Source organism: Pygocentrus nattereri, chromosome 1 (genome assembly GCF_015220715.1).
Source record: "Pygocentrus nattereri isolate fPygNat1 chromosome 1, fPygNat1.pri, whole genome shotgun sequence".
NCBI lineage: Eukaryota > Metazoa > Chordata > Actinopteri > Characiformes > Serrasalmidae > Pygocentrus > Pygocentrus nattereri.
Window position 1 is genome coordinate 16,824,492 of NC_051211.1, and position 25,205 is coordinate 16,849,696.

Here is a 25,205-nt window from a genome sequence, read left to right on the forward strand (position 1 = left end):
CACACACACACACACACACACACACACACACACACACACACACACATCTGAGTATTTTGTCTATCTATGCTTTATAATAGAGTAACAATATTTTGTTAAAATGTAACACAAAGGGAACATGAACGTGATGTTGCATTTTACAGCCCTGATTCTGTGTAATCTCAGTACATTTACCTCATCTATTCCTGTGTAAGTACACTTGTAAAGTAGTAGAACAACCATCACTGTCTCGGTCACTGTATCAATGCAGTTACCCAGACTGTTTTGCAGAGATGATGGCATTACATGATGTGAATGTAGTAAGTGGGGAAAAAAGAAAGTTTGCATTTTACAGCTCTGATACCATTTAGTAATTACAGTATGTAACGTCATGCTGCCCCTGACCACTGAAAGACATAACAGGTAAGAAACAAAGTAGAAACAAGTGAATTAGTATTTTACAGCACTAAAACCGCATAATTTGATCAAAACTACTGCTTGGTTTTTGGGCTAAAAACCCTAACATGACTACCCTTTTTCATTAATGGGCAATTAAAATTTGCTACCATTATTTTTCCACTTTATTATCAACTAACCATCACTACAGTTACTGACTTATTACTTACTAAGAACTAGAAAATATGCAATTTTCTAGGTAAGTGACCATTATTTTACTTATTACTGATCATCGCTACAATGACTAACTTCTTATTTTTTTAATGGCTAATAGTTTAGGTAAATACAACTTACCTTTATTTTACCATCGAATTACAAATTTGTTATCACTACAAACACAAGCTTATTATTATGAACTGGAAAGTATGCAAGTAATATTTTGGTGAGTACAACTTGTTACCATGATTTTATGATTTTATTACTGACTTGTTACCGCTACAATAGATCAGAGTAGAATAAATCACTAATTCAGTGGCCTGAATGTCAATAAACTAACGTTCTTCACAAATTTGATGTCACCCGCCTATTAAACAACTTCTCTGCATTAAATATAAGAAAGAAAATATTCTAAAGGTAGGAAGTTTGTCACTGCAGTTTGTCTGTTTGTGTTGTTTTTAAGTAATATGCTTACCCAAGGAGGTGGATCTCAAATACTCATTTACATAGTGTACGGTTGTTCTCTAAAATGTATCTTATTTATACTGCTTGCAGATTTGCTGTGGATCGATGCATCAGTTGCATTAGCCTAGGTGCCCCTGATCACCTGAATCTGCCACTGGTCCTGGGGCATCATAAAGTCTAGCTTGCACCCATACACCTATATTTTTGTCTAGCCTCAGTTTTGTTCTGTTTATTTTGTAGTCATCACCTCTGCTAGTAGCCTTTTAGCCTGTGGCTTGTTTCTCAGTGAACCTGTCCTTCGTGTCTCAAGACTGATGTTCCAACTACACACATTTTTTCCAAATGTTTGTTCACATGACTTAGGGAACACCCAATCTGACAGCCCTTTCTTCATCTTCATCTACTGCATTTATTAACTTAACAAGACAGACATTACATTTCTTTTTATATGCATAAAGCATGTTCTGTATGTACCCTCTACACTTCTCAGAGAATGGAATGTACAACAAATTACACTTAAAATGACACCACATATTTACATATAAATAAAACTGAAAATCAAATTGTTACTGCAACATTAAGTACATGCTTAATTTTGTTTTATTTTATTTCTTGTTTGTGTATTTTATTACTTAGTCAGTTATAATGACTACCCAGGGGGAAATTTTATTGCCTAAATGCTATTTCTTCATGGTTTAGGAGGTTAAATGGTGATTATCCTAAAAGTCATTAGGTTGTGTTATTCCAAATGAAGGCACAAGATAGTTAGGTGCAGATAAAAATGATAAAAGTTATTTACAACACCAAATCTGAGAAGATTCAATGTGACTTTTTGAGAACTCTACAAAAACTATTATGAGATTGCTGTTTTATTTTTTATATATATATATATATATATATATATATATATATATATATATATATATATATATATATATATATATATATATATATATTTATTTATGCTTAGGAGAAATATCTGAGCAGCATAGATTTATTTTAATTGTCTTTCCATGTGACCCCATTGTTACAGAGATTGTTAGAGAGATCTGATTTTTGAGCTTTGTGTGGGCATATTTAGTTCATTTGCATAGCAGTAAATGTGTGTAATCTTGTACATAATAAGAAACTGCTGTTCTAACTTAAGTAAACCTGTTGTCCATACCAACATCACATTATTTCCTGTTCATGTGATCTCTTAACAAAGTATTTTATAAGCATTCTAAATAAATAATAATAATAATAATAATAATAATAATAATAATAATAATAATAATAATAATAATGAAAAGAACATATTTTAGGAATAAATAGAGAATATTTTTTACTGAGTGCTTTGATGAGTCATTGTGCCAGACCAAAACACAAGCAGTTTAAGATGTTAATGAAGAATCACAAAATTTGTACTTCGATGAAGCCTCTTATGAAGTGTCAAAATAGAGATATAATGTAAGCATGTGCCCCGCGACCCTGATGGAGAAGTGGCTTAGGAAATAGATGGATGGATGGATGGATGGATGGATGGATGGATGGATGGATGTAAGCATGTGGAAAGAATGTGTGTCGTATTTCTAGACAGATCACTGATACTTTGCAGAACTTTGTAAACTCTGGTTCTAAGGGTTAAGGGACTTCAATTATAGTTAAATGACAGAAATGACAAAATGTGTGAAAATTTTGATGACAAAAACACAGAGTAACATTAATGTCTACTGGCATGCAATCACGGCAACCTGCCTTTTCCCTTTTCATTAAGTCATCATTTTTCTCATAGTATGAAGTTAATTACAATCTTAAGGTAACGTCACTTACTTTGATGTCTGAGTCATTTACAGTGAAGATGAAGTTCTCTCAGCTCTGCTGACCAGAATGGAAGAAAGGAAATGAAGGAATAAGGAGGGTCACATTGTATTTAATACCTGTAGGTTCAGAAAGTCCAGCCCACCAACAGAGCTGCTGTCACTCAGTGAGTCTCCTGCAGACTATTTGTCTTGAGTGAGTTAAAAAGAAATCACTAACAGATCTAATAGGGCTAAGAGAAGGTAAGACTCCATTCAACTTGGTTGTCTACCATCACAGGAATGTTATTCTGCATATAACTTTGCTTGTAGTTCTTTGTAAAGATATATAGAGAGAGGTTTAAGCATTTGATGGCCATATACCTTTTTACTTGAAGAAATGTTATTCATGTAATATATATATATATATATATATATATATATATATATATATATATATATATATATATATATATATATATGTATATATCTCAAAGTTCATTTCATATATATATATATATATATATATATATATATATATATATATATATATATATACACACAATGAACTTTGATATATATGGAATGAACTTGAACTGATATGTTCATTATATATATATTAATATTCATTCTATATGTTCATTGTAAATATATCAAAGTTCATTGTATGTGTGTATGTATGTTCATTGTAATGTTCATTAAATATTTCCTGTTCAGCTTGCCAGAGTGTCTGTGTGTGTCTCTGTATATATATATATATATAGAGACACACACATATATATATTAGTTAGAAAAACTAAACTTTATACTCTATGCTGTAACAGAAGACTATTATATTCTAGGCTGTGACCTGAGCGTTGCGAGGTCACAGAAGAAAAAGAGATGTGTAAGCATTAATGCTTTGTGAGATCATATGAGGATTAAAATATGTATCAGCATTTCTGTACACATACGGGATGTGCACAAGAAGCTGAAAGGAGCTGTACCAGTTCTTGTTAAACAGGATTTTTCACTTCTCTATTTGGCTATCGAGAAGTGGTGTGGTCAAAAACATGACACGGCCTGCTAAGTTATAAGAACCTTGTTCCTATATCTATTTTTGAGCGTTTGCATATAGACTATGTTCTGTGTGTAATTGCTCCCTTGCTGCAAGAATATAAGACAACCAGTGATCCCAGGGTGCTTATTTAAACAGAGAATTTTTCTTACAACTTGGTCCTTTGAGCTGGATCCCAACACCTCCTCCTTCTCCCAGGTTCAGGGACTTAAACCGCATGGGGGATTCTGCCCAACAGTGGAAGAACCATGGCATGATTACATCTGCAGGGAAACCAATTAACCATAAACAATTAGTCTTGGAATGGAGCTACCAAAATGTCTAGCAATCTGCAAATGTGCTGCACACACACATGCAACACTGACCCTGTTTCTATAGGAAACCGCGAGGCTGATTAAGTAAAGTGAGCTTTACAGACTATATGAGAAAGATGCTAAATAAACAAAATGTTTTCTCCATTGTGGGGACTGGGTCTCCATAAACGTCATAAAGAAAAAGTCCTGGGCAGATCCACGGTGGAACGCCCCTCCTGGATCCATCTCTCTCATTGTAAAAAGGTACGCAAACTCCCTGACCACGGCCGAAACAGAACTGCTTAAAGTCTCTCAAGGACTAGTCCGGCTACAAAAAGGAGTGAAGCCAATAGGGTCATTCATCTGAACACCAGTGAAGATTATTGATAGGTCCAGAGACAGTAGTAGGCAGACTTGACCATGGCCAGACAGATGTTGCTCTACCTGATCATCGCCCATGGTTTTCATGTAATTGAAAGTTGAGTTATGGGCAACCTGCTGGGTGCAGGCTCCCCAGGGGAACCTAAAATATCTCTAATGATGGAATTCCAGGAAGGTGTCACTGGTTCGCTCAAGTTCAAATTATGTCAGGTGATTTAATATACCAAACATAAAACTGGTTATACTGCCAGACATTATTGGTTTAAATTGATGTTGTACACCGCCAGAATCACCAATGCCAGTAATTGCATAGCATGCTCAGCTAGCTGACCCCAGCTAGGCACAGTTCCTTTTAGGCTGACCCAAGCCAATGCGTGAGGCGTGAGACGTGAGACAAGTATAATGGGAATCTTCGACAACTCTGTATACATTGATGTCGTAGGGGTCCCTAGGGGCTTCCCTCACGAAATTAAGGCTAGATACCAGATCCCAGCAGGGTTTGAATCTATGTTTCTGTGGCCAACATTTAAAAATGTTGGTTGGATTAACTATCTATATTACAACCAATTACGCTTTGTAACAGTATCCCACAGTAGGGATGCCTTGAGGGCTGTCTGAACAGTTGCAGGCCACTTCGCTGATGGCATGGCAAAATAGGATTGCTCTGGATATGTTGCTGGCTGAAAGGGGTGGTGTATGCAAAATGTTTGGGGATTTCTGTTGTACATTCATACCCAATAACACCTCACCAGATGGCAGCTTTACCAGGGCTCTTCATGGCCTGGAAGCCCTATCAAAAGAAATGCACAATAATGCTGGAGATGATAATCCACTCGTTACCCTACTGGAATCCTGGTTTGGGAAGTGGACTGCCCTTGCCTCTTCTGTTTTGATTTCTGTTGCAGTTGCAGCCACTCTCATCACCATTTGTGGATGTTGCTCTATCCCATGTGCGAGAGGACTTGCCCTACGCCTCATCGACTCTGGAGTCACTGTCAGTCCCTGACAGTCCAAGCTACACAGCCTTACTGGCTGAGCAAGACCATCTATATACATATATACATATATATGTAGAACTATACCAAAACAGACAGCGAGAGTGAATGATTTATGAAGCAGTTTTTGAAAATCTAATGAAGAGTAAACTGTGGAAAGTGATTCCAATGAACACAATGTCAGTTCAGTTGCATTAATCACTTGTCTGGTCAGGTGCATTATTAATTTAACTGACCTAGCTTAAAAATCCCTCGCATATAGTATAAACAGGAGGGAAATGTCAGAAAAACTAAACTTTATACTCTATGCTGTAACAGAAAGCTATTATATTCTAGGTTGTGACCCGAGTGTTTCGCAGTCACAGAAGAAAAAGAGATGTGTAAGCATTAATTCTTTGTGAGACCATATAAGGATAAAAATATGTATCAGCATTTCTGTACACATACGGGATGTGCACACGAAGCTAAATGGAGTTGTGCCAGTTATGGGTAAACAGGATTTTTCACTTCTCTATTTGGCTATTGAGAAGTGGTGTGGTCAAGTCTTAGAAAAAACATGACACGCCCTGCTAAGATATAAGAACCATGTTCCTATATCCATTTTTGAGCGTTTGCATCTAGACTATATTCTGAATGTAACTGCTCCCTTGCTGTAAGAATAAAAGACTTCAAAGACAACCAGTGATCCCAGGCTGCTTATTTAAACAGAGAATTTTTCTTACAACTTGTTCCTTCGAGCTGGATCCCAACCTCTCCTCCTTCTCCCAGGTTCAGGGACCTGAACCGCACGGGGGATTCTGCCCAAACGTGGAAGAACCGTGGCATGATTACATCTGCAGGGAAACCAATTAACCATAAACAATTAGTCTTGGATTTGCTGGATTCCATTCAGCTACCAAAATGTCTAGCAATCTGCAAATGTGCTGCACACACACATGCAACACTGACCCTGTTTCTATAGGAAACTGCAAGGTTGATGAGGAAGCAAAGTGAGCTTTACAGACTATATGAGAAACACCCTAAGTAAACAAAATGTTCTCTCCATTGTTAATCCTCCCACATAGGGCGAATGAGATCTAAAGCCCAAGACAGAACTGATACCTGGGGACTGGGTCTTCATAAAGGTCATAAAGAAAAAGTCCTGGGCAGATCCACGGTGGGAAGGACCATTCCAAGCGTTGCTAACAACCCCTACTGCAGAAAAAGTAGCTGAACGCCCCTCCTGGATCCATCTCTCTCATTGTAAAAAGGTACGCAAACTCTCTGATCACGGCTGAAACAGAACTGCTTAAAGTCTCTCAAGGACTAGTCCGGCTACAAAGGGGAGCGATGCCAATAGGGCCACTCATCTGAACACCAGTGAAGATTATTGATAGGTCCAGAGACAGTATTAAGCAGACTTGACCATGGCCAGACAGATGTTGCTCTACCTGATCATCGCCCATGGTTTTCATGTAATTGAAAGTAGTGTTATGGGCAACCTACTGGGTGTAGGTCCCCCAGGGGAACCTAAAATATCTTTAATGATGGAATTCCAGGAAGGTGTCAATGGTTCAATCAAGTTCGAATTATGTCAGGTGATTTAATGTACCAAACATAAAACTGGTTATACTGCCAGACATTACTGGTTTGAATGGACGTTGTACACCGCCAGAATCACCAATGCCAGTAACTGCGTAGCATGCTCAGCCAGCCGACCCCAGCTAGGAACAGTTCCTTTTAGGTTGACCCAAGCCAATGCGTGAGGTGTGAGATAAGTATAATGGGAATGTTCGATAACTCTGTATACATTGATGCCGTAGGATTCTCTAGGGGCATCTCTGACTAAATTAAGGCTAGATACCAGATCCCAGCAGGGTTTGAATCTATTTTTCTGTGGCCAACAATTAAAAATGTTGGTTGGATTAACTATCTATATTACAACCAATTACACTTTATAAACTACAGTAGGGATGCCTTGAGGGCTGTCCATGAACAGTTGCAGGCCACTTTGCTGATGGCATGGCAAAATAGGATTGCTCTGGATATGTTGCTGGCCAAAAGCCCACTCGTTACCCAACTGGAATCCTGGTTTGGGAAGTGGACTGCCCTTGCCTCTTCTGTTTTGAATTCTGTTGCAGTTGCAGCCGCTCTCATCACCATTTGTGGATGTTGCTCTATCCCGTGTGCGAGAGGACTTGCCCTACGCCTCATCAACTCTGGAGTCACCAAAGTCATGATGACTTAGGCACTTGACCTTGGCAGTCCAAGCTACACAGCCTTACTGGCTGAGCAAGACCATCAAGATTCCGAACTAAACCTAAACAGACAGCGAGAGTGAATGATTTATGAAGCAGTTCATGAAAATCTAACGAAGAGTAAACTGTGGAAAGTGATTCCAATGAACACAATGTCAGTTCAGTTGCATTAATCACTTGTCTGGTCAGGTGCATTATTAATTTAACTGACCTAGCTTAAAAATCCCTTGTATATAGTATAAACAGGAGGGAAATGTCAGAAAAACTAAACTTTATACTCTATGCTGTTTCAGAAAGCTATTATATTATAGGTTGTGACCCGAGCGTTGCACAGTCACAGAAGAAAAAGAGATGTGTAAGCATTAATTCTTTGTGAGACCATATAAGGATAAAATATGTATCAGCATTTCTGTACACATACGGGATGTGCACACGAAGCTGAATGGAGTTGTGCAAGTTATGGGTAAAACAGATTTTTAACTTCTCTATTTGGCTATTGAGAAGTGGTGTGGTCAAGTCTTAGAAAAAACATGACACGCCCTGCTAAGATATAAGAACCTTGTTCCTATATCCATTTTTGAGCGTTTGAATCTAGACTATATTCTGAATGTAACTGCTCCCTTGCTGCAAGAATAAAAGACTTCAAAGACAACCAGTGATCCCAGGCTGCTTATTTAAACAGAGAATTTTTCTTACAACTTGTTCCTTCGAGCTGGATCCCAACATCTCCTCCTTCTCCCAGGTTCAGGGACCTGAACCGCACAGGGGATTCTGCCCAAACGTGGAAGAACCGTGGCATGATTACATCTGCAGGGAAACCAATTAACCATAAACAATTAGTCTTGCATTTGCTGGATTCCATTCAGCTACCAAAATGTCTAGCAATCTGCAAATGTGCTGCACACACACATGCAACACTGACCCTGTTTCTATAGGAAACTGCAAGGTTGATGAGGAAGTAAAGTGAGCTTTACAGACTATATGAGAAACACCCTAAGTAAACAAAATGTTCTCTCCATTGTTAATCCTCCCACATAGGGCGAAGGAGATCTAAAGCCCAAGACAGAACTGATACCTGGGGACTGGGTCTTCATAAAGGTCATAAAGAAAAAGTCCTGGGCAGATCCACGGTGGGAAGGACCATTCCAAGCGTTGCTAACAACCTCTACTGCAGAAAAAGTAGCTGAACGCCCCTCCTGGATCCATCTCTCTCATTGTAAAAAGGTACGCAAACTCTCTGATCACGGCTGAAACAGAACTGCTTAAAGTCTCTCAAGGACTAGTCCAGCTACAAAGGGGAGCGATGCCAATAGGGCCACTCATCTGAACACCAGTGAAGATTATTGATAGGTCCAGAGACAGTATTAAGCAGACTTGACCATGGCCAGACAGATGTTGCTCTACCTGATCATCGCCCATGGTTTTCATGTAATTGAAAGTAGTGTTATGGGCAACCTACTGGGTGTAGGTCCCCAGGGGAACCTAAAATATCTCTAATGATGGAATTCCAGGAAGGTGTCACTGGTTCAATCAAGTTTGAATTATGTCAGGTGATTTAATGTACCAAACATAAAACTGGTTATACTGCTAGACATTATTGGTTTGAATGGACGTTATACACTGCCAGAATCACCAATGCCAGTAACTGCATAGCATGCTCAGCCAGCCGACCCCAGCTAGGAACAGTTCCTTTTAGGTTGACCCAAACCAATGCGTGAGGCGTGAGATAAGTATAATGGGAATGTTTGATAACTTTGTATACATTGATGCCGTAAGGGTCCCTAGGGGCATCCCTGACTAAATTAAGGCTAGATACCAAATGGTGAGGGTTGCGTCAGGAAGGGCATCAGGCGTAAAACTTGTGCCAAAACTATCATGCGGATCACAAATATGATTGCCATACCGGATCGGTCGAGGCTCGGGTTAACACCGACCGCCTCCGGTGCTGTTGACCAGCAGGGTGCTGGTGGAAATTGGCCTACTGTAGGTCAAAGACCATCAAAGAGGAGAGGAGGAAGGCGGGTTAGAAGGCAGCGAGAGAGAAGGAAAGGCAGGAGTGTGGAGGTTAGAGTAGGGACTCTGAACATAGGGACAATGACTAGTAAAGGCAGAGAGCTTGCAGGCATGATGGAGAGAAGGAAGGTAGATATTCTGTGTGTCCAGGAGACCAGATGGAAAGGAAGCAAGGCCAGAAACATTGGAGGTGGTTTCAAACTGTTCTATCATGGTGTAGAAAGGAAGAGAAATGGAGTAGGGATAATCCTAAAGGAACAGCTTGTGAAAAGTGTTCTGGATGTAAAGAGAATGTCAGACAGGATCATGAGCCTGAAGTTGGAGGTTGATGGTGTAATTTTGAATGTGGTCAGTTCATATGCACCACAGGTTGGTTATCAGTTAGAGGAGAAAGAGGAATTTTGGAGTAAGATGGATGAAGTGGTAGATGGTGTCCCAAGAGAGGAGAGATTGGTGATTGGTGCAGACTTCAATGGACATGTTGGTGAAGGGAACAGAGGGGATGAAGAGGTGCTGGGTATGTACGGTGTGAAAGACAGAAATGCGGAAGGTCAGATGGTTGTAGATTTTGCAAAGAGAATGGAAATGGCTGTGGTGAACACGTATTTTCAGAAGAGGGAAGAACACAGGGTGACATAGAAGAGTGGAGGGAGGTGCACACAGGTGGATTATATCCTTAGCAGGAGATGCCACCTAAAGGAGATTGGAGATTGTAAAGTGCTACCAGGGGAAAGTGTAGCAAGGCAGCATAGGGTGGTTGTCTGTAGAATGAGATTAGAAACAAAGAAGAGGAAGAGAGTGAAGACAGAGCCAAAGATTAGATGGTGGAAGCTGAAGGAGGAGGCTGGTTGTAGGCAGTTCAGGGAAAAATTGCAACAGGCCCTTGGGGGCAGTGAGGAGCTACCTGAGGATGGGGAAACTACAGCTAAGGTGGTGATAGAAACTGGCAAGAATGTGTTGGGTGTTTCGTCTGGTCAGAGGAAAGAAGACAAGGAAAGTTGGTGGTGGAATGAGGAAGTCCAGGAGAGTATTCAGAAGAAAAAGGCAGCTAAGAAAAAGTGGGATAACCAGAGAGATGAAGGAAGAAGGCAGGAGTACTGTGAGGCTAGTCACATAGCGAAAAGAATGGTGGCAAAGGCAAAGGCTCAGGCCTATGATGAGCTGTATGAGAGGCTGGACAGTAAAGGACTAAAGGACTTGTATCGTTTGGCTAAACAGAGAGATAGAGCTGGAAAGGCTGTACAGCAGGTTAGGCTGATAAAGGATAGAGAGGGAAATGTACTAGTGAGTGAACAGAGTGTTGAGTAGATGGAAGGAGTACTTTGAAGAACTAATGAATGAGGAAAACGAAAGAGAGAGGAGGACAACGGGTGAGAGATTGTGGATCAGAAAGTGCAGAGAATTTATAAGGTGGAAGTGAGGGCAGCTTTAAAAAGGATGAAGAATGGAAAGGCAGTTGTTCCAGATAACATACCTGCGGAGGTATGGAGATGTTTAGGAGAGAAGGCAGTGGACTTTTTAACCAGGTTGTTTAACAAAATCCTGGAGAGTGAGAGGATGCCTGATGAGTGGAGAGGCAGTGTACTGGTCCCCATTTTTAAGAACAAGGGTGATGTGCAGAGCTGCAGTAACTACAGAGGTATAAAGTTGATGAGCCACACCATGAAGGTATGGGAAAGAATTGTTGAAGCAAGGCTAAGGCGAGAGGTTCAGATCAGTGAGCAGCAGTTTAGTTTCATGCCCAGAAAGAGTACCACAGATGCAATTTTTGCATTGAGAGTGTTTGTATTTGTGGATCTAGAGATGGCATATGATAGGGTGCCAAGAGAGGAACTGTGGTACTGTATGAGGAAGTCAGGTGTAGCTGAAAAGTATGTTAGGGTGGTGCAGGACATGTATGAGGATAGAGAGACAGTGGTGAGTTGTGCAGTTGGAGTGACAAATGGTTTCAAGGTGAAGGTAGGGTTATATCAGGGATCAGCTTTGAGCCCCTTCTCGTTTGCAATGGTGATGGAAAGGTTGACAGATGAGGTCAGGCAGGAGGCTCCATGGACCATGATGTTTGCAGATGACATTGTAATCTGTGGTGAGAGTAGAGAGCAGGTGGAAGACTGCTTGAGGAAGCAGGTGGAAGATCTGGAGAGGTGGAGGTTTGCACTGGAGAGGAGACGAATGAAGGTCAGTAGAGACAAGATGGAATACATGTGTGTGAATGAGAGGGAGGCAGGTGGAAAGGTGAAGATGCAAGGAGTAGAGGTCTTAAAGGTGGATGATTTCAAATATCTTGGGTCAACCATGCAGAGCTATGGACAGTGTAGAAAAGAGGTGAAGAAGAGGGTGCAGGCAGGGTGGAGTGGGTGGAGACGGGTGTCAGGGCTGATGTGTGACAGAAGGATAGCAGCAAGAGTGAAAGGGAAGGTTTACAAGACAGTAGTGCGTCCTGCTATGATGTATGGTTTGGAGACTGTGGCTCTGTCTAAAAGACAGGAGGCTGAGCTGGAGGTGGCGGAGATGAAGATGCTAAGATTTTCGTTGGGAGTGACAAGGATGGACAAGATTAGAAATGAGCAGATCAGAGGGACAGTGAAGGTGGAGCAGTTTGGAGATAAAGCCAGAGAGGCCAGGTTGAGATGGTTTGGAGATGTGTTGAGGAGGAATAGTGGATATATTGGTCAAAGAATGTTGGAGATGGAGCTGCTGGGTAGAAGGAGAAGAGGTAGACCTCAGAGAAGGCAGATGGTTGGTGTAAAAGTAGAGGAGGCAGTGGATAGGGCAAGATGGAGGCAGATGATCCACTGTGGCGACCCCTAAAGGGAGCAGCCGAAAGAAGAAGAAGAAGAAGAAGAAGAAGAAGAAGAAGATTTGTTTTTTACATTGTGTGTAAATTTCATAACGAATAGACTGAAAGAAACGACCCAAAATGAATGGGAAACACGCCGGGTTCCATTGACTTACACTAAAAGGAAAGTGGGGTTTTTTCCTTCTACTTTCAAATGATCATTTTGGAGATACAAGGTTTTGTTCCAACAACAGTGATATATATATATATATATACACACACACACACACACATATATATATATATATATATATATATATATATATATATATATATATATATATATATATATATATTACACTGAATAGAAAAAGGGAATTGGAGTAAAAAGAATAAAAGAGAATGTGATAATAAATAAATTCTGTCCCAGCAACCAAACACACACACACACACAGCAGAACATGGCGAATGGTCACTGTTAGTCTAGTACAATGTCCCGAAGGCCTAAGGGCCTCTTGCACTTACACCTGAGTCAGCAGCCACAATGTCTAGGTTCCCTCTAAGTTTGTGTCCATGATGAAAGGGATGGCAGGGTTTGGGAATTCCAAAACCGAAGCTGTGGTGAGGGCCTCATGCAGCCATTGGAATGCTTCTTCATAGCTTAGGTCTCACTGAAAATGCTGCTCTCCTGGCAGTAAAGCTGTGGAGAGATGTGTCAATGTCAGCAAAGCCCTTAACAAACTGTTAGCAGCACAAGGCCAACCCCAACAAGCTCTGTAGTTTGGTGATGGACTTGGGTCTCGGCCATTGTGGGACAGCATTGGTCTTCTCCAGGTCATCTTCTCCGGATCATGGTTTTCTCCTGTGGGTGCAGTGATTCTTTGGAACATCTTGCATGCATGCAGTTTATCCATTAAATATTAACATTAAATATCTTGTCTTTGTAGTGTATTCAATTGAATATAGGTTGAAAAGGATTTGCTCATCGTCGTATTATGTTTTTATTTGTTTTACACAACGTCCCAACTTCATTGGAATTGGGGTTGTATATATAGACACCATATTTCAGGTGTTCGTATCACTTCCATGGCCACAGGTTTGTGAGACCAAGCACCTAGACATGCAGATTACTTCTACAAACATCTGTGAAAGAATGGGTCGCTCTCAGGAGCTCAGTGAATTCCAGTCTGGTACCGTGATAGGACACCACACAAGTCCAGTTGTGAAATTTTCTCACTACTAAATATTCAACAGTCAACGGTCAGTGGTATTATAACAAAGTGGTAGGCTACCAGAACAAAGGGTCAGTGGATGCTAAAATGTATAGTCAGAGGTCACTGACTTTCTGCAAAATCAATCAATGCAGACCTCCAAATTTCATGTGGCCTTCAGATTATCTCAAGAACAACATAGAGAGCTTTATTGAATGTGTTTCCATGACCGAGCAACTGCATCTAAGCAGTGAAGGCGTGTTCTATGGAGTGACGAGTAATGCATCTGCATCTGGAAATTTGATGTATGACTCTGGGTTTGGTGGTTGCCAGGAGAACGACACTTGTCTGACTGCATTGTGTCAAGTGGAAAGTTTGGTGGAGGGGGGGTAATGGTGTGGTATTGTTTTTCAGGAGTTGGGCTAGGCCCCTTAATTCCAGTGAAAGGAACTCTTAATGCTTCAGCAGACCAAGAGATTTTGGACAACTTCATGCTCCCAACTTTGTGGGGAATTTTGGGATGAGCCCTTTCTGTTCCAACATGACTGCGCACCAGTTCACAAAGCAAGGTCCATAAAGACATAGATGAGCGACATTGGTGTGGAAAAACTTGACTGCCCTGCACAGAGTCCTGACATCAACCCGATAGAACACCTCTGGAATGAATTAGAGTTGTAGAATTGGAGACTGCGAGCCAGGCCTTCTAACAAACAGTCCAACATCAGTGTCTGACCTCACGAATGCATTTCTGGAAGACTGGTCAGATTGTTTAGATAGTCTGTATGTATTGTCTGCTGCTCTTCTCTGTAGTACTGTGTGCAGGAGAAATCACATTGTTTTCCTCTCAACATACACTACATTTCCAAAAGTATTCACTCACCCATCCAAATCAATGAATTCAGGTGTTCCCTTCACTTCTATGGCCACATGTGTATAAAAACAAGCACCTAGGCACGCAGACTGCTGCTACAAACATTTGAAAGAATGGGTCGCTCTTGGGAGGTCAGTGAATTCCAGTGTGGTACTGTGATAGGATTCCACCTGTGCAACAAGTCCAGTTGTGAAATTTCCTCATAACTAAATATTTCACAGTAAACTGTCAGTGGTATTACAACAAAGTGGAAGCGATTGGGAACAACTGCAACTCAACCATGAAGTGGCAGGCCACATAAAATGACAGCAGGGTGAGCGGATGCTGAGACACGTAGTGCGTAGAGGTCACTTTCTTCTGTCAATCACTACAGACCTCCAAACTTCATGTGGCCTTCAGATTAGCTCAAGAACAGTGTGTAGAGAGCTTCATGGAATAGTTTTTCCTGGCCGAGCTGCTGCATCCAAGCTTTACAACACCAAGCGCAATGTAAAGCAACCAATGCAGTGGTGTAAAGCTCTGCCACTGAACTCTAGAGCCGTTGAGACGTGTTCTCTGGACGAATCATGCTTCTCTGTCCAGCAATGTGATGGACGAGTCTGGGTTTAGTGGTTGCCAGGAGAATGTTACTTGCCTGACTGCATTGTCCGAAGTGTAAAGTTTGGTGGATGGGGGATTATGGTGTGGGGCTGTTTATCAGGAGTTGGGCTTGGCCCCTTAGTTCCAGTGAAAGGGACTCTTAATGCTTGGACAATTTCATGCTCCCAACTTTGTGGGACCAGTTTGGGGGTGGCCCCTTCCTGTTCCAACATGACTGTGCACCAGGGCACAAAGCAAGGTTCATAAAGACATGAAAGAACGACTTTGATGTGGAAGAAAAGTCCTGACCTCAACCCGATACAACATGTTTGGGATGAATTAGAGCAGAGACTGCAAGCCAGGCCTTCTTGTCCAATATCACTGTCTGACGTCACAAATGTGTTTCCAGAAGAATGGTCAAAAATTCCCATAAAAACTCTCCTAAGTCTTATGGAAAGCTATCCCAGAAGAGTTGAAGCTGTTATAGCTGCAAAGGGTGGGCCGACATCATATTAAACCCTATGGATTAAGAATGGTATCTCACTCAATTTCATATGTGTGTACTCAAGTAAAAGTATTGGTACTTGTGTGGCAGAGTGGAGGGGTAAATTAATAAGCCACGCCACCCAGGATAATTTCACCCCTAGAAATATTACTGGCACTCAAAGCCAAAAAGAGAGACACCCAGGTTTGAACACACTTGGACACCAGAGATGTACTTCCAACACTTAATCACAATTTATTGATAATTACATAAAATTCCCCCCACAAGAGGCAGGTCATGACACGAGCCCCCCTCCTAGACAGACAGTTAGGACAAAACAAATAGCAAAATTTAATTTAATATTCTATGGATCCATTTATATTTTAATAAAACCTCAGCAGAAGGAACAGGGCTGAGGGCATACTATGGCAGAGAAAAGGGGGTCTCCTACACTACACGCCACACGTGACCAAACTGCACACCTCAATGACACCCGAAGTGCTCTATACTGCGGGACAATTGAAAAGGATTCCACCACACAAATCAGTCTGCTTCAGCCCATGGCTCCTGTCCAGCCAGAAAAAAGAACAATTAAATATAAAACCACAGAACAAACCAACACACACAGTCACACACACACTGAAGCACCAAGCCCCAGAATCATTTTACAAAATGAAAAGACAAATCAATTTAAACCAAAATGCTAACAACCAAAAAACAAAAATAATGCAGTCAACAATAACTTCACTGCAGTAACAAGATCCAAATAATAAACCACAAAACTCAGAAAACTAACTTAAAAACATACTAATGAAATCAAAACCAAACAAAAATGAAAAAATTAAACCAAAATGGGAGAACCAAACCAAATTAATAATGAAATATTTAACCAATAAAAAGGTCAAGCCAAAACACTAAAGAAACAAATCAAAATAGTAGCTAAATTAATAGAGCAAAATAAAAGAAATTAAGACAGAACAAAATATATTTAAACAAAAACACTAAGACAACACTAGACACTAGAAGACAAAACCAAGTTTTTGGACCAGAACAAAAACAAACTAAAAACAAAACTAAACAAAACAGAACCAAACTAAGAATTTAAGCACCGACAAAAAACAGAACCAAAACTAAGAATTTAAGCTCCAACAAAAAACAGAACCAAAACTAAGAATTTAAGCACCGAAAAAAAACAGAACCAAACTAAGAATTAAAGCACTGACAAAACAGCAGCACTGCAAGGAGCTGGAAGCACAACCCAACCCAATCCAGGCTAGAGGATCTATAAAGCACACAAAAAAGCTAAAATGATCGACTCAAAATAAAAATCATCTTATTGGATACAGCTTGTATACACACCAGCATACCACACACCAGTTTTCTTCCGCGGTGAGGATCAGAGTAGGCCTCAGACACAGCAGCTACAGGGTGCAGCGCAGCTACTAATATCACTAACCCACAATCCAAGGGAGAATTAGCTAAAATCAGTTACCAAGCCGAAATGAGTATAAAATGAGTATGCGTACCTCCAATGAAAGTGAAAGTGTGCTGCCGGACGCGGAGAGAAAAACACTGGGCCGGCGATGAAGCCACAATCCAATGAAGCTTATAATAGTTGAAAAGTGCGCTGCTGGCACAGAAGTCAGAGGCCCCAGAGGGGGGAGAAACGACAGGTAGTGCTTCTGCAGGTGGCTGTCCCCTGCCTAGATATACCATGTCAAGGCACCGCCCAACAGTTTAAAGCACCCACACACCATTTCTCAGTACAAGAGCAATTTAGGTGGGGTTAATATTAAACCCCTCCTGCTACACTTGCATAAAGCAAGTAAAAGTATCTTCTTCAAATCAACTTGAGTAGGAATACAAAAGAAGCAGATCGAGAATCTACTGAAGTACTCAGTACTGCAGTGGTACTTCTTAGTACATCCAACATTTGTCAGCATAGGAACTGAAGATGTGATTCTGTTCTTCTCTTTTTGGGATTTTTTTTTAAAACTAAATGACAGAAGCTCCTTAGTCACAAATGTAACCAATCGCAGAGTCATACAAATAGTGCTACCTTCAAAACATTTGAAATTAAACACAAAAAGTGAATTAGTATCTAGAAACTAATGGCTAAAATATAACAGTAAAAATATTCATTTACTCACTGGTATGCTTTGGTAGAAGTAAAAGTAATATGATAGAAAACATAGTCAGGACAGCAAAAATCCATCAATATTTGTTACTTACGTAAGAATCATGTGTGCTTGTTTTTGAGCTGAGTTTTTCTATTTTTCTATTTTTATTAATATATTTTCTATATAATCTGCAGTAGCCATGCAATTTTTATGTTAAAGCTGTATTTTCATTGCAGTGACCTGAATCACATCATCTGTTTCATGTAAAGTATCAAAAAATTCAAAAGGTAAATAAATTAGGGTGACATTGTTCATGTCATGTATATGCTGCTTAAAATTTCAGGAACCCAACTTAAAACACTCCATCCCTGTTCTGTGAAACAGGAAGCAGTTTGTGAGATTTAATAAAAAATATCTGTGAACCCCAGTTACCCAAACAATTATGGGTTTCTCCCATCTCTTAGGCTTCCTGCTTCCTTTACATAGACAACTGCATCTCATGACTCATGAGCCTTGTATTTCCAGATTGCAGTCACTTTTAAATAAGATCTCAAGTGGGAGAAACATACCTCTTCCATCAATAAGAAACTTCAACAGAGGACATTCTTCTTACAACACCAGGACTGTGTTCAAAATATTGAGACAGCAATATATTGTAGATGAGCTCAAAGTTATATTTATGAATTTGAACATTACTTATAGTACCCAGCTTGTGCGAAACCTAACCCCTAATAATGTGGCCTTTTCTATTTTTATTATTTGTATAAATGAATGAACTGGGAAAAACATAATTGCATTGCAGTCTCTTCTATGCACTGTGCATACAGAGGAAACTGACCCCATAGAGGTCAGTTAATTAATTACTTCATCATGTGCTGTTTTGTGAATGAACTAAGTAAAAGTTTGCTAACAATTTTAAGGCATTCATGGTCTGTGTAAATTGTATACCTTCTGCATCCAGCCACTTCAATGTGAAACATTAACTTTACTCACTTGATATGCACAGACCTTTCATCTGTATGTTTTCTGTGGTTTATCAATTGTTGTGTTTGAGTTACTAAAGACCTTCATTATTGATCAGTGTCCTAATAATACAACAAAACTATTATTGCTGACTAGTGGAGTAACTACTGGTCCTTTTATTCTCCACTAGTTTGTTCAGTGGTTAGTCTCTATTGTCCTGTCACTCCTGCCCCATTATTTTGGCTTATTCTCAATCAGTTTGCAAAGGGCTTTAATAATAACAATACAAACAAAGGTTAACATCAGTTTGTTATCAGAGAAGGTTGAGGGAAGCTTAATATTTGCTAACCAGCAATGTTATTATCTTCCACTTCTCCGGGGTTCGGGTCGCGGGAGCAGCATCCTAAGCAATGAGGCCCAGACCTCCCTTTCCCCAGCCACTTCCACTAGCTCCCCCGGGGAGATTCCGAGGCACTCCCAGGCCAGCTTGGGATATAGTCACGCCAGTGTGTCCTGGGTCTTCCCCGGGGTCTCCTCCCAGTTGGACTTGCGTGTGACACCTCCCGAGGGAGGCGTCCAGGAGGCATCCTAACAAGATGCCCAAACCACCTAAGCTGGCTCCTCTCGACGTGGAGAAGTAGCGGCTCTACTCCGAGTCCCTCCCGGGTGACCGATTTTCTCACCCTATCTCTAAGGGAGAGTCCAGACACCCTGCAAAGGAAACTCATTCGGCCGCTTGTATTCGCGATCTCATTCTTTCGGTCATTATCCAAAGCTCATGACCATAGGTGAGGATGGGAATGTGGATCGACTGGTAAATCAATAGCCTTGCCTTATGGCTCAGTCACTGCTGACCCAGCACCAATCCGCCTGTCAATCTCCTGCTCCCTTTTACCATCACTCGTGAACAAGACCTCGAGATACTTAACTCCTCCACTTGAGGCAAAAGCTTATCCCCGACCCAGAGAGGGCTCTCCGCCCTTTTCCACCTGAGAACCATGGCCTCAGATTTGGAGGTACTGGAGGTCCCGGCCAATTCACACTCGGTTGCAAACTGATCCAGTGAAAGTTGAAGTTCACGACCTGATGTCCCCAATAGGACCACATCATCTGCAAACAGCAGCGATGTGACCTTGAGGTCACCAACCGGACACCCTCCATCCCGTGATTGCACCTAGAAATTCTATCCATGAAAATTATGAACAGAATCGGTGACAAAGGGCAGCCCTGACAGAGTCCAACTCTCACTGGGAATGAGTCTGACTTATTGCCAGCCAGAATTTGTTTGTACAGGGCCTGAATGGCTTGTAGCAAAGAGCCATTACTCCCGAAGCACCTCCCACAGAATACCCCGGGGAACAAAGTTGAATGCCTTCTCCAAATCCACAAAGCACATGTGGACTGGTTGGGCAAACTCCCATGAACCTTCCAGAATCCTGGAGAGGATGAAGAGTTGGTCCAGTGTTCCATGACCCAGACAGAACCGCACTGCTCCTCCTGAATCCAAGGTTCGACCATTAGCCAGACTCTCTGCTCCAGTACCCCTGCATACACCTTACCAGGGAGGCTGAGGAGTGTGATTCCCCTGTAGCTGGAACACACCCTCTGGTCCTACTTTTTAAAAAGAGGCACCACCACCCCAATCTGCCAATCCAGTGGCACTGCCCCTGATGTCCACGCAATGTTGAAAAGGCGTGTCAGCCAAGACAGCCCCCACAACATCCAGAGCTTTGAGGAACTCCGGACGGATCTCATCCACCCCTGGCTCCCTTAGCGACTTCGGCCTCAGTAAAGGACAGGCCTATTCCCATGTCCCCAGACTCTGCCTCCTCACTGGGGAACGTGTTGGTGGGATTGAGAAGGTCCTCAAAGTATTCCTTCCACCGCCCAATGACGTCTCCAATCGAAGTCAACAGTGCACCATCTCCACTATATACAATGCTAGTGGCACACTGCTTTCCCCTTCTGACTTTGTTTTGCCAGATTTGCCAGAATCTTTTCGGAGCGGACGTAAAGTCATTTTCCAAGGTCTCACCAAACTCCTCCCACACCCAGGATTTGCCATGGCGACAACTGAAGCCGCAGATCGCTTGGCCTGTCGATACCTGCCAGCTGCCTCTGGTGTCCCAAAGACCAACCATGCCTGGTAGGACTCCTCCTTCATCTTGATGGCATCTCTCACCTGGGGTGTCCACCACCGAGTTCGAGGATTACCACCCCAACAGGCACCAACTACCTTGTGAACACAGCTACAGTCAGCTGCTTCAACAATGGAGGAGCGGAACATTCTGAGTCAATATCCCTCACCTCCCCCGATATCTGGTCAAAGCTCTGACGGAGGTGTGAGTTAAAAATCAATCTGACAGGTTCTTCTGCCATACGTTCCCAGTGAACCCTCGCTTATGTTTGGGCTTGCCTGGTCTGACCGGCATCTTCCCCACCACCTGATCCAACTTACCACCAGGTGGTGATCAGTTGACAGCTCAGCTCCTCTCTTTATCCGAGTGTCCAAAACACACGGCCGCAAGTCTGATGACACAACTACAAAGTCAATCATTGAACTGCGGCTTAAGGTGTCCTGGTGCCCTGTGCACTTATGGACATCCTTGTGTTCCAACATGGTGTTCGTGATGGACAAACTGTGGTTTGCACAGAAGTCCAAAACTGAACACAACTCGGGTTCAGATCAGAGAGGCCATTCCTCCCAATCACACCCCTCCAGGTCTCACTGTCATTGCCCACGTCAGCGTTGAAGTCCCCCAGTAGCACAATAGAGTCTCCAGAAGGAGCACTTTCAAGCACCCCTCCCAAGGACTCTAAGAAGGCTGAGTACTCTGAATTGCTGTTCAGTGTATAAACACAGATAACAGTCAGGACCCGTTCCCCAACTCGAAGGTATAGGGAAGCTACCCTCTCGTCCACCGGAGAAAACCCCAACATACAGGCGCCGAGTCGAGGGGCTATGACAAAGCCCACACCTGCCCACCGCCTCTCACCATGGGCAACTCCAGAAAAAAATTAAGTCCAGCCCCTCCCAAGGAGATTGGACCCAGAGCCCAAGCTATGTGTTGAGGTGAGCCTAACTACATCTAGCCAGTATCTCTCAACCTCACACACCAACTCAGGCTCCTTCCCCACCAGTGAGGTAACATTCCAAGTTCCAAAAGCCAGTTTCAGCAACCGAGGATCAGAACGCCAAGGCCCATGCCTTCGGCCACTGCCCGATCCACAGAGCACCAAATCCCTACTACTGCCCCTCCCATCAGTGGTGGGTTGATGGAAGGGGAGACTCATGTAGCTCCTTCGGGTTGGGCCCGACCGGGCACCATGAGTAAATGCCCGGCCACTAGACGCCTGCTGGTGTGCCCCTCTCCCACGCCTGGCTCCAGAGTGGGGCCCTGGAGACCCTAATCTGGGCAGGGTACACAAGTCCTGTTTTGTTTTTTATTTTCATAAGGGTATTTTTTGGATCACACTTTGTCTGATCTGTCACCTAGGACCAGTTTGCCTTGGGAGACCCTACCAGGAGCTTTTGCTCCAGACAAGCTCAGACAGCTCCGAGGATCATTCAAGCATGCAAACCCCTCCACCACGATAAGGTGGTGATCTATGGAGAGGTAGGTTATTGGCATTTAGATTAAAACACAATAAATCATCTAACACAGTAAAGAAAATAAAATCTAAGAATACAAAATTTTGTACTAAACCAGATGAAATACACTAATTTTAATTTTGTGTACAGTTTTTCAACTATCTAAATGACATTTAAAGTCTGATATGCAAATATCCTGCCACAATCATTACTAAAATGTATAACATTCTATCTGTGTAGTGCTCAGGGACCTCTGAGGGACCTCTGAGGGACCTCTGATCTCTTTCAAACATGAGAAAGTAGGGAGAGCACTTTGTAGTCATCTGTTTCTTTGTCCTAATTCCAAACATTACAGCATCAAGGTGCTTGCCCCATTATTGTGGCTTATTCTGAATCAGTTTGCAAAGGGCTTTAATAATAACAACAATAAAAACAATGGTTAACATCAGTTTGTTATCAGAGAAGGTTGGGGGAAGCTTAAGATTTGCTAACCAGCAATGTTATGAATATGGTAACAGAGCAAGTAGGTTATTGGCATTTAGCTTAAAACACAACAATCATCTAACACAGTACAGAAAATAAAATCTAAGAATACAAAATTTTGTACTAAACCAGATGAAATAGCACAATTCTACAAATGTTTATGCAAAAACTCTTGTTCTGAGGACATACAACTCTAAACATTCTTGAAGGACAAATTTGACAACACTAACACAATCAATGTCCAAGGAATTAGATGAACCAGTAGAGGTTTGGGAAATTAAGCAGGTGATCTTGAATCTGAAAAATAATAAAGGCCCAGGACCAGATGGGTTTATTAATGATTTTCACAGAATCTTTAAAGATATTTTATTTCCGGTTATTAAAAGCATACATTCATGCATTTCAGTTTAAAGTTTTAGCCCCCTCCTGGAAAGAAGCAACCATAGTAGTAATACATAAAGAGGGCAAAGACCCTACTGAATGCCAATCCTATAGGCCTATATCACAAATGAATACAGATTTTGGTATTTTAACAATCTTGGCTAGAAGTTTCAGTAAGATTATTACCCAAATAATCCATCCTGATCAGACTGGTTTTATCACCAGAAGATGCTATGGAGATGACATCAGAAGATTATTTAGTGTAATGTCCTAAGGAATAATTATATAATTCGATGCTGAAAAGGCCTTTGATCGTGCATCATGGCAATATTTGTTTAAAAACAGTTTAAATTTGGCACTAACTTCATAAATTGGATACAAATGCTCTATTCAGACCAACAGGCAGAGTTAATGAGTGTAGGTCAGAAAAATTCACATTAGAACACAAATGTAAACAGGGCTGTTCACTCTTGCCCCTTTCATTTGCAATTAATATCGAACCACTAGCACGGCTCATCAGAAATGATAATAATATAAAAGGAATTGAAATAAATAAAGAAGGACATAAAGTATTCCTTTATGCGGATGACGTTCTATTGTATGTAACAGAACCAATAACTACAATATCACACCTAAAGAAACTTATTTCTCAGTATGGATATTATTCAGAATATAAAATTAATGTGTGAAAAAACAGAAGCTATGGATGTTAATGGCAAAATATCACATAGTATAAAAGTCCAGAGTGGATTCAAATGGCCAAAAGATGGTATAAAATATCTTGATATACACATCCCTGAATCTGTACAAAATCTTTAAGATGCTAATTATACGAAAATAGTTTAATATAAAGATTTGGACCAATGGTCCACACTCTATCTATCTTTGATAGGTCATATTGAAAGTATAGGTATGAATATTTTGCCCAGGTTGCTTTATTAATTTCAGATGTTACCCTTTGAAGTTCCAAAGTCTACTTTTAATAATTTGGATAAACTGAATTCAGTTCTTATGGCAAAGAAAACATCAGAGAATTATGCTTAAGACATTGCAGTTATCCAAATCAGATGGAGGGCTTAAATTGCCTAACTTCAAATATTATTTCTGGGCTGCATAGATGAAACCCTTGTTAACATGGATCCAGAATAGTATATGGACATACTGGCTTAATATCTATTTTTATATCTATCTATCTACCCTTTTTGGATGCTCCTATATAAGAATTGGGACAATGGACTTCAGTCACCCTTAAGATATGGAAAAAAATACAATCAGTATTCAGCCTACCCTAGACAATCTCACTATTAACAAGTATTGGAAATATGAAAACCTTTATGCCCAAAAGTTTGGATACAGGGTTTAAAAGATGGTCAGAATATGGTTTAACCAAAATGTATCAGATGTTGGACCAGGGTAACCTTAAGACATTTGAACAGCTGCAAAATGAATTTGTGCTCCCCAGAACAGACTTTTTCTTTAGATATTTACACACAAAGCATGGGAAAAACTTGCACATATAGGAAATTATTTAATGAAATTACAAATGAAGAATGGAGGTGAAAGAATAATTTGTAAACTGTATCAAATATTTCTGTCTATGAACCTAAATAATTCCTTAAATATAAAGAAGAAATGGGAATCAGAACTAAATGTGGATATAACACAGAGTACTTGGAACGAAATATGTACCGCAGCAAGTCTAATGACAAATTCAAACATCTGGAGAGAATTCGAATGGAAAGTCATTGCCAGAAATAGTGTCGAAGAAGGGTCTAACACATAACAGTTTATGTTGGAGAAATTGTGGAGTACAAACCATATTCACATATTTTGGCTCTGCCCGAAGTTACGGATGTTCTGGAACAAAGTATTTGATGCTTTTAAGGAAGTGTTTCAGCAGAATATTCCACAAAGTAGCAATATAGGATAACC

The 25,205-nt window shown here is 41.1% G+C and overlaps 1 protein-coding gene across 3 annotated transcripts in view; it reads right to left on the bottom strand.

The window, feature by feature from the left end:
- The window catches only part of LOC108433477, a 36,239-nt gene extending 18,815 nt beyond the window's left edge, over positions 1-17,424 (bottom strand). The window contains exons 1-6 of one of the 3 annotated variants that reach the window (XM_017708073.2): positions 17,261-17,424; positions 13,115-13,289; positions 8,494-8,604; positions 6,283-6,393; positions 4,044-4,154; positions 2,869-2,913 (exon numbers count right to left, since the gene is read on the bottom strand). In XM_017708073.2, the coding sequence (XP_017563562.2) occupies positions 2,869-2,885 (17 nt within the window). In that variant the 5' untranslated portion in view covers positions 2,886-2,913; positions 4,044-4,154; positions 6,283-6,393; ... (1 more) ...; positions 13,115-13,289; positions 17,261-17,424. The remainder of the gene's footprint in view (positions 1-2,868; positions 2,914-4,043; positions 4,155-6,282; positions 6,394-8,493; positions 8,605-13,114; positions 13,290-17,260) is intronic. The other 2 variants (XM_017708072.2, XM_017708074.2) reach the window with 2 other exon arrangements.
- Between the last annotated feature and the right edge of the window lie 7,781 nt (positions 17,425-25,205).